This window comes from Bombus impatiens, unplaced genomic scaffold (genome assembly GCF_000188095.3).
Source record: "Bombus impatiens unplaced genomic scaffold, BIMP_2.2 scf_0739, whole genome shotgun sequence".
NCBI classification, from domain to species: domain Eukaryota; kingdom Metazoa; phylum Arthropoda; class Insecta; order Hymenoptera; family Apidae; genus Bombus; species Bombus impatiens.
Genome location: NT_177158.1, coordinates 392,636 through 402,307, shown reverse-complemented (window position 1 = coordinate 402,307; position 9,672 = coordinate 392,636). Strand labels below are relative to the sequence as shown.

Genomic DNA, 9,672 nt, shown 5'->3' with positions numbered 1-9,672 from the left:
TTCAATAAAATTTTAACTTGAGTTCCATTAAAATTCGTTAGTGTTATACTTTCTTAGGTCAATATTTTGTGATGTGTTTCTACAACGATTTTCGTATCGAATTCATTAACTTTTCAATTTAGAAAGTTCAGATTATGATCCAATTTCGAAAGATTAAAATACATCTAAAATATCTTGTGCGAATTTTTATTAAGTTGTACAAATTTTTTACGAAGCGTATTTCAATGTTTTACCAAAAAAGTTGAAAACAGTCGAAAACCAATGATCCTACGGCACTATTATAAATGAACACACTGAATAGAACTATTAAGTAGCTTACATTAAAGGACGAATGAAATTCGGCATTTATTAGTGTCTATGAATTCTAATACTCCTAATTCTTAATATCATGGATTTTAAAAAATAAGTAGCAAATTCCAAAAAGGTTAAAATAATTAATCGAAATAATTACCTATTCGTACTTTCCCTTATTTTCTCATAATGCTGAATATAAATAAAGATTTGTGTCATGAAAACGAAGGACTTGAGAAATAAATAAAATGTGGAGAAATAAATTCAGAAATATTTATTACAGTTCAACTATATTGAATACAGTTTGAATACGTTATTTTTGTCAGACACACTAAGAATTTCAATGACATTGAACAACTCCTTTTAATCATAAGATTGGTTAGTCTTCGTATCTTGGAAAGATGGGCTCATCAAAAGGGGAATGAGGACGTTGTGGGGGATGATGCGGGCGGTGTGGTGGACCGGGTGGGTGGTGCGGTGGAACGGGACGGTGGTGCGGTGGAACGGGACGGTGGTGTGGTGGACTGGGTGGGTGGTGCGGTGGAACGGGACGGTGGTGCGGTGGAACGGGACGGTGGTGTGGTGGACTGGGTGGGTGGTGCGGTGGAACGGGACGGTGGTGCGGTGGAACGGGACGGTGGTGTGGTGGACTGGGTGGGTGGTGCGGTGGAACGGGACGGTGGTGCGGTGGAACGGGACGGTGGTGTGGTGGACTGGGTGGGTGGTGCGGTGGAACGGGACGGTGGTGCGGTGGAACGGGACGGTGGTGTGGTGGACTGGGTGGGTGGTGCGGTGGAACGGGACGGTGGTGCGGTGGAACGGGACGGTGGTGTGGTGGACTGGGTGGGTGGTGCGGTGGAACGGGACGGTGGTGCGGTGGAACGGGACGGTGGTGTGGTGGACTGGGTGGGTGGTGCGGTGGAACGGGACGGTGGTGCGGTGGAACGGGACGGTGGTGTGGTGGACTGGGTGGGTGGTGCGGTGGAACGGGACGGTGGTGCGGTGGAACGGGACGGTGGTGTGGTGGACTGGGTGGGTGGTGCGGTGGAACGGGACGGTGGTGCGGTGGAACGGGACGGTGGTGTGGTGGACTGGGTGGGTGGTGCGGTGGAACGGGACGGTGGTGCGGTGGAACGGGACGGTGGTGTGGTGGACTGGGTGGGTGGTGCGGTGGAACGGGACGGTGGTGCGGTGGAACGGGACGGTGGTGTGGTGGACTGGGTGGGTGGTGCGGTGGAACGGGACGGTGGTGGGTGGTGTGGAGGAAGGGGTCGGTCGTGTGGTTTATTGCCTGGGCGGTGTGGAGGAAAATCCGGATTTGGTCGACGAGATGGCCTTGGACTGACAGATGGAGTTGGTCTTGGAGGATGAGATGGTCTAGTAGGGTGAGGTGGTCTTGGAGGACGGGATGGTTCAGTAGAATCAGTTGGTCTTGAAGGATGGGATGGTTTAGTAGGATGAGGTGGTCTTGGAGGATGGGATGGTCTAGTAGGGTGAGGTGGTTTTGGAGGACGGGATGGTTCAGTAGTTGGTCTTGAAGGGTGGGTTTGTTTAGTAGGGTGAGTTGGTCGGAATGGTTCATCAGTAGAAAGAGATCGTTGTGACGGACTGTATTCGCCAGATCCAGTTGGTCGTGAAGGACGAGATGTCACCGTAGAACGGGCTGTCGAAGAATGTGGTGGTCTTGAATGGTGATGTTTACATTCTGCATGCTCACTGGGCCAATCGCATACTCTTAAATCCGAATTATATTCCAGTCCTTCACTACATTTCATTATCTGCAGTCTGCCTGCACTGCAGGAATAGTAGGTCGAGCAGTCATCTGGATTCGGAAACAAGACAATATCCTCTCCGTCCTTAGTTGGACATTGAGGTGGGGTGGCGAAAGCAAACGTCACCAAAAGTGTGGCAAATATTGCCACAAACGTTGCTAAAATGATTATCAGACGATTTTAATTAGTATCGTATCTAGTAATTTAATAATTAAGATCAAGTTAAAAATATCGGCAAAAGCTTTATATAAAGTGAAAAATGTTATGACAAGATGAAAATTCTGTTTCTGTATATACATATCTGTGTATATGCATTTTCTTGTTTATACAAGAATATTATATTATTATATTATTGTAATAAAGAAGAAGATCTTATAAATGAGAATTAAATAATGTCGAACGTGTAAATAACAAAAATATTTTCACTAAAATTGATATATTCCATTCCACTTCTTCCGTTCAATCTTAACGTGAACAATTTTATTAGAGATTATTACAACTATCTTACCTTTCATTTTTGCTTCTGAAAGCGCACAATTTCGTCTTGTATTGTATTCCTTCTTACTCTTGTTATGGCGATCAGATTTGTCTTCCTCTTTATATATTCTACATAAGTATTTTTAATAGATTATCAGCAAGCAAATACTTGTTTATCAATCATAATTATCATCATATCGTGATAAGTCTAACGAAGAAAAAATTAGCTACTACATGAGTCGTTGGGACGTAGCGTTATTAAGCGTCAATATTGTCTGCTAATCATATCGGTTTCCTTCTCAGAGAAAGTTTGAAATAGTGACTTCAGAAATTATTTAGAATCATTTCTAATTGAATTAATATCTAATTCTAATTATAACATTAATATACCAGTTTGTATATTAAAGCATAAAATACTTTATGTATTCAAAAAATATAAAAGTTAATCAATTAATTAATTAAATATAATGACAATTTGTTCTTCATTGAAAGTAATTTTCAACGCTTGAAGAAACTTTGTTTTTTAAAGGAATTTAATAAAATTAATAATGTTTTTAAGAGAAACAAAGATCTTAAAATATTACTTTAAACTGAAATTATATTTTCATTTGAAGATATTTTCAAGCAGAGAATGTTCCTCATAATTCTTCTTATATAACTACTTTTATTACCTTTAGATGATAAAAATTAAGAATTATTCTACATTAATTCATCAGACACAAATAAAATAACAATAAACTATTATAAAGAATAAATAGAACATAAAACTGTAACCGAATAAAAAAAAGGTACAAGATTTTTAAATACATTGGTAAAACTTATCAAACGATTTTTTCGCATCACTTTTATTATAAATTATAATTGTTGACAGAGAATAGAAAAAGTCCAGAAAATAGTATGGAAATCAACCTTGTATGGAAATTAATATTGAAATATATTTATTTACGTTTTTCGTTTGAGGCCTCGTTTTTTAGAAAATAAGCTTCTGAGTTGAGAATTAACTCGGATACAAATTTTCTAATTTAGTTTTCTCGAAAACGAAACAACAGGTGAAAAAATTGTATTCCATATTTCCAACTTAGTTTCGCATGTAGAATAATTGCGCGCTCTTTTTCAATCGAGAATTAATCAAATACATACGTACTTGATAAATTTTCAAATTCGATCTTCATAAGAATGAAGACTACCTCAGAAATGAAAATTACGTTCTTCAACGTAACTTTTGTCATTCTTGATTTTTGTTCTATTTCAAGGTATAAAATCTCCCTGACATCACTTATACCACGAATTTAGACCTATTTAGACGGTGTTCAGATACTTTAGAGTAGACTAATATGTACAGATCTCTATTTTTTCACTTCTAAACTCATTGCATTAAGTGATAGAATTTGAATGAAAATTTGAAAAAGAAACAGAAAGTTGAATGCATTTAAAAAGTTCTTAAACTAAAGATGCTAAAGGGTTTAATGCATACAAGAGAGTTAAATTCGCATTACAGTTGTAAATAAAAGCAATTACTTTCTTTTGTGCCAAATAATGTTTATTTTAGTATATATACTAGTATACTATATATAATAGAAGTATTGTGCATGTGATTACAAAAGTGCGTGTGAACAAAAGTTAAAAATATAGACGATATATTTATCTTTCCTTATCGAAAATTATATAGAAAAATTAAAAATCTTTCGATTTATAAAGTTTTTTGTATCACGTAGATTGATAGCCGATTACCTTTATCGATCATTCATTGGGAAATCCATAATGGATAGTGTAATTTTATTTTTTGTTAATCTGAAAAGAAGTGATTCAAAAGATTGTATATGTACAACGTAAGAATATTATTGATAAGAAATAGCTTTGTAAATATAATGGTATATTATGCAATATAATATAGATCAATAAATACAATATATAAAAATATAACACATAAGCAATAAATTTATAGAAAATATTTGTTCAGATACATGAATATAATTAATATAACATGATTGTACATTAAGTACATACGAGAGCAGATTGAAAAATGTCCGGAATCGTCGTTGGGAGTTGGTTTATTTGTTATTGACATTCCGGAAATTTTTCAGCCTGCTCTTGTATTAATCTATGATTATACTATTGACTAATTCGTCGGTGATTGTACATATTTTTATTTTATGTTGAATCGATAATGTCGGAAACAATATCAAGATGATACAGTTCACAAATAATTAACACGTGAAACAAAAAATATATTAGATAGGACATCCGTTGGATATATTATTTTTATATGTTATACTTTGTCTTTGGTAATATATTAATTTATATCAACAAAGAAAAAATCTGTTATAACAGTAGGTTTCGGAAATATACATATATATTATTTTGAAAAAAATTGTACAACAAAAGTATTCAATTTAATGCCAGGATCAGAATTATGTATTTGATATGAATGATTCCCATTGAAAGCTTTGGATATGAAGTTTTGATAGAATACTTTAAAGAAATCAGTTTCTTGCAAAGAAAAAGATGGCTTTATCTTGAATAAAGCACAAACACGTGCAAAAATTTCTCTATTTTATCATCTCAAATCATTGTTACGTGGCCTTTTCAAGATTTGGGGCAATTTGGCCAGACTGCAGCTTTTGGAGTGTTGAAACACTTTGCTCGTGTTACAACTTTAAACAATTCAAAAAATTAACTCTACATTTAAATGAAGAAATACACAACGAGAAAAATTAACTTGAATAAGATTTATGTTTAAAATTGAATTATAATATATTGAATTTGACAAACAATTTGACTTTAACAAAGATTTGCGCTTTAATGAAATTTTCTTAAACTCTGACCTCAACGTGACTTTTACGACTCAACGATTCTACGATTTAATGATTCTAACGATTCTCTCACTTTTTAGGTCATAGAATAGCCCATTTATCTACTCGGATTTTACATGACGATCTATGATTGTCTGTTATCCAATAATACAATTTCTTATTAACCAATGCTAATAAACATTAATTTGATTGAAGTTGTAATATTAAAGAGCAAGCGATTTGTGCATTGACAATGTTCTTTCCCATGGTAACGAAAGTAAATACGAATAAAAGTGATCATAGTTATTACTGATAAATAATTTTGAAACTTAATCAATAAATTTGTTAAGCAACTTTTGTTCGTTGCCTCGGTTACGCTGTTGTAAAATTAAATTCGCCGCTCTAGATTTTATCGTATTATCTTACAAGATATTCACGCTAGAGAGAGCTACAAGCCTATACCACACACAACACACTATACACAACAGTATAAACTATTTTCTAGTGTTTAATTTTACTACATAGGGATTTATATCCTTTTAATATGGTATCACATAACACACAATTGCACATAGACCCCAACAAATACGTTGTAGTAAAGTGTTTACAAACTCTAGTTCAAATTAGTAAAAATGGGAGTAAAAGATCTTTGGAATATTTTGTCGCCTTTGAGCGAGAGGAAACCAATGTTTGAGCTTCAAGGAAAAACGGTAGCCATTGACATGAGTTGTTGGATTGTGGATAGTCAAACAGTAACTGATCATTCTGCACAACCAAAAATGTATCTTAGGTTTGTGAGTTTGCATTGGTTATATTTATTATTCTTTCAGATTTAAAGTTAAATACGATTGAATAATTATTACAGGAATCTCTATTTTCGTACAGCATTTCTCCTCATGCAAGGGATATCTCCAGTATTTGTTTTGGAAGGGAAAGCACCTACTTTGAAACATAAGACAATTGCAAAGAGAAATGACGTTCGTTCTGGTTTTCGCGAAAAAAAAACTGCTTCTAAAGGAGGTAGAACACAGTTTAATAGAATTCTCAATGAATGCAAGGAAATGCTTCAACTTATGGGTTTGGCGTGTGTGCAAGGACATGGGGAAGCAGAAGCAATGTGTGCTTATTTAAACGAAGACGGGGTAAAATATTTGTACACATGAAAAGATGTGAATCACAGTTACCTATTGCTTTAATAATTATTTTTACAGCTTGTTGATGGATGCATAAGTCAAGACAGTGATTGCTTTTTATATGGAGCAAAAGTAGTTTACAGAAATTTTTGTACAAGTACTCAAGGAAATCGCGGGAGTTCAGGTGGTGCTGTAGACGAATATAAATTAGAAAAGATAGAAAGGTTATTAGAATTAGGGAGAAATAAAATGATAGCATTAGCTTTATTATGTGGTTGTGATTATAATGATGGACTGAATGGAGTTGGTAAAGAAGCTGCTATGAAACTTTTTAAAATTGTAAATGATAAAGATATTCTTCAACGGTAAAGTATAAATTAAAGTATTAAAGTATTAAGTTTAAAATGTATTTTTTATCTAACAAAAATATTATGTACAAATACTATTAACTTTTTAGAATGAAGAGTTGGAGGACCGATACTACTTTAGATTATAAAGAAGCAGAATTACTGAATCCAAATTTGTGTTCATCTTGTGGACATAGTGGTAAACTACAAAAGCATACAAAATCAGGTTGTATAGAATGTGGGACCACTGTGAAATGCCATAACTCTTATAAGTACGTTTGTTATATAATTGTTATGCAACATATTTTATTTAGCATATTTATATTGTATTTTTTACGATATACTTTTGTAGAGAGAAAAGAGCTTTATTATTGAATGAAATTGCTTTACGAAAAAAAGCTCTTCTTATTGAAGATTTTCCAAATCAAGAATTAATAGATGAATTTCTTATTAAAAAAGCTTCAGTACCTGCAAAAATAGATATTCAGTGGAAACAACCGCAAGTGAATGAATTCATAGTAAGTTTTAACGTAAAACTTTGTAAGTTTACTTTATTTATTCTTACTATAACTCGATTTATGTTAGGATTTCATGGAACGATATTTGTCTTGGGAACCACAATATGCATTTGAGAAGATATTTCCTCTAGTGACTCGTTGGCAACTTGTACACCTTCCAGGTATTTCTGCAGACAACCGTCTAACAATGCTCGATTTATACATACCTGAAGCAATAAAGAAAGTTCGGAATATTAGGTCTGTTGCGAGTTACGAAATTATTTGGAAGACTGATCATAGTACGATAAAAAGATTAAAAGAATATATTGAATTAGATAATGTGAGTGATAATGGTGCAGATATTCCATCTGAATTGGCAAGCATTGAGCCACAAAGTGCTGTACAGAAATGTTATCCAGAATTAGTTGAAGCATTTGAAAATGCAAGAAATGCGAAAACAAAGAAACGACCGAATAAAAAGAAAATACAAAACGATACAGATGCTAATGATAAACGTAAAGCAGAAAAGAGGCGTCAGAAGAGAAATGCAAAAACAGAAAGTAATAGAAAAATTGATGAATTTATTTCCAAAAATGATCCTACGTCTTTAGAAGAATCTTTCCGAAGGATGAGTATTACGCCAATAAAATCTAAAAAATGTAAAACATTAGATGGTTTACAAGAAAGTCCGAAAAGAAGTGATAAAGTTAAACGCGGTCCTCAGTTCGAAAAAGTATTACAATTGGAGAATATCAATTCAAACTTAAATAATACATTGGATAGAATGTTTAATGAACTTTCACCGGATGATTTTATTGACGAGAACGATGATCATGATGTAAACATGTCAGAGATAATAGACAATATATGTAATCAAAGGGTCTTCAAATTTAATGTTTCGGAAAATGTGCAAACACCTAAAGATGAAAATAATTTATGTGAAAAAGACACTGAAGATGTGAAAACAGTCGATGACGTAGTTAATTTTGAAACGAACTCTGATCAAAGTTTCAGAAATGATGTAATTCATAATCAATCAGTTGATGAATTTGCTGATATAGATAAATCCTATATTCCTCTTAATCACAGAATAAATTGCGAGAAACCGAAAAAAAGGCTTCAAAAAACTTCTACGCTAATAAACGATAGATTTAGTCTTGGATTTGATGATCTTATGAATGATACCGATCCGGAAACCCAATTTCTCACGTAGCATTTAATATGAGGTGCGTTTCTTTACGTAATTGAGTATGCAATTGGTTACTAAAACAAGATACCAGAACAAGTACAAAATACCATTCATTGCCTTCATATTGTGGTATCTAGAATTTATTGTAGTATCTATGCCCATACACAATATGTTTTATATAATTTTAAAAGATCTCTCGTATTTCTAAGTAACTAAGTCGTTATTATTTTAAATCTTATATTTTCTTATAAATTCGATTTAAATTACTATATAAAATACCACTATAATTTTTCAACGTTGAAAATCTTCATATTTATGTAAGTAATAAAATGATAAACTAAATTTAAGGAACGTAGCGAAATATTACCGCGAAGGTAAGAAATTTTTTATCAATAATTGCTTGGGTTCTGTTAATAACGAAGATTGATTTATGTATCCAATTTTATGTATTACTGTATGAACTATGTTTTAATCGCATATTTTTAAAATATGCTTTTAAGATGTTTAAATCGTATTTGTACAAATGCAAAATAATTGTTTGATATATTGAATGTTGTAAATAGATTATACATTTTTAAATACATCTTGTGATATCGTCTTTTTAATTGAACATCTTGTAATATTATATATGCATATTTTATTGCATTTTCTAAACACTGTAATTATGTAATAATGAAATAAAGGACTGATATATTACTTGTTAAAATAAAAATAATCTGTATAAATTACCACAATACTAAATATCAATGACGTACATGTAAGATTATTTAGACACAAGCGTTTATCAGTCTGTATTAGCCTGGCTGTTGCATTCATTTGACATCTGTAATTATAAAAACCAATTATAATCGATGACAAATTAAATAATACCGAAACACTTAAACAAAACGATGTAAATTAAATAAAAACAGTTGATCTGTTAAAACACATGCGATTATATACACGTCTTGCACGTTCTCCAGCATTTCATGTGCTGCGTCCAATTTAATAATGTCATATATACACTGTAGTTACAATAAAAATATTATTAACAAATTTATATATAATAGGTAGTAAAAATAAATAGTATATTGTTATGTACATCGCATAGTTGAAACGTAGATAATGACTATTCTCTAGTTTAAACATAAAGATATGTATATATATGTGACGTATGATGAGAAATACAGGAGTT

The 9,672-nt window shown here is 33.0% G+C and overlaps 2 protein-coding genes across 3 annotated transcripts; one reads left to right on the top strand and one right to left on the bottom strand.

Moving 5' to 3' along the window:
• Positions 1-550: 550 nt before the first annotated feature.
• Positions 551-2,704, bottom strand: LOC105681287 (extensin). Its single transcript, XM_012390193.3, has 2 exons — positions 2,572-2,704; positions 551-2,221 (listed from the first exon to the last, which is right to left on the bottom strand). Exons 1-2 carry the CDS (start codon positions 2,576-2,578, stop codon positions 702-704), a joined length of 1,527 nt encoding a protein of 508 aa, XP_012245616.1. The 5' UTR covers positions 2,579-2,704; the 3' UTR covers positions 551-701.
• A 3,175-nt stretch (positions 2,705-5,879) lies between these two features.
• Positions 5,880-8,731, top strand: LOC100745950 (flap endonuclease GEN). 2 transcript variants are annotated; one of them, XM_012390201.3, is made up of 7 exons: positions 5,880-6,122; positions 6,198-6,474; positions 6,544-6,830; positions 6,923-7,084; positions 7,165-7,330; positions 7,398-8,559; positions 8,686-8,731. In XM_012390201.3, exons 1-6 carry the CDS (start codon positions 5,965-5,967, stop codon positions 8,520-8,522), a joined length of 2,175 nt encoding a protein of 724 aa, XP_012245624.1. In that variant the 5' UTR covers positions 5,880-5,964; the 3' UTR covers positions 8,523-8,559; positions 8,686-8,731. The 2 variants fall into 2 exon arrangements, with proteins under 2 accessions (XP_012245624.1, XP_012245625.1); XM_012390202.3 differs by having other exon boundaries at positions 5,981-6,122; positions 6,218-6,474.
• The last annotated feature ends 941 nt before the right edge of the window (positions 8,732-9,672 follow it).

What these genes read in the sequence shown, in the direction of transcription:
- LOC100745950 (XM_012390201.3), top strand. Translation starts at nt 5,965, where the DNA reads ATGGGAGTAAAAGATCTTTGGAATATTTTGTCGCCTTTGAGCGAGAGG. An exon ending in GATAAAGATATTCTTCAACG is followed by an intron (nt 6,831 to 6,922) that starts GTAAAGTATAAA and finishes TTAACTTTTTAG; the next exon opens with AATGAAGAGTTGGAGGACCG. An exon ending in CGCAAGTGAATGAATTCATA is followed by an intron (nt 7,331 to 7,397) that starts GTAAGTTTTAAC and finishes GATTTATGTTAG; the next exon opens with GATTTCATGGAACGATATTT.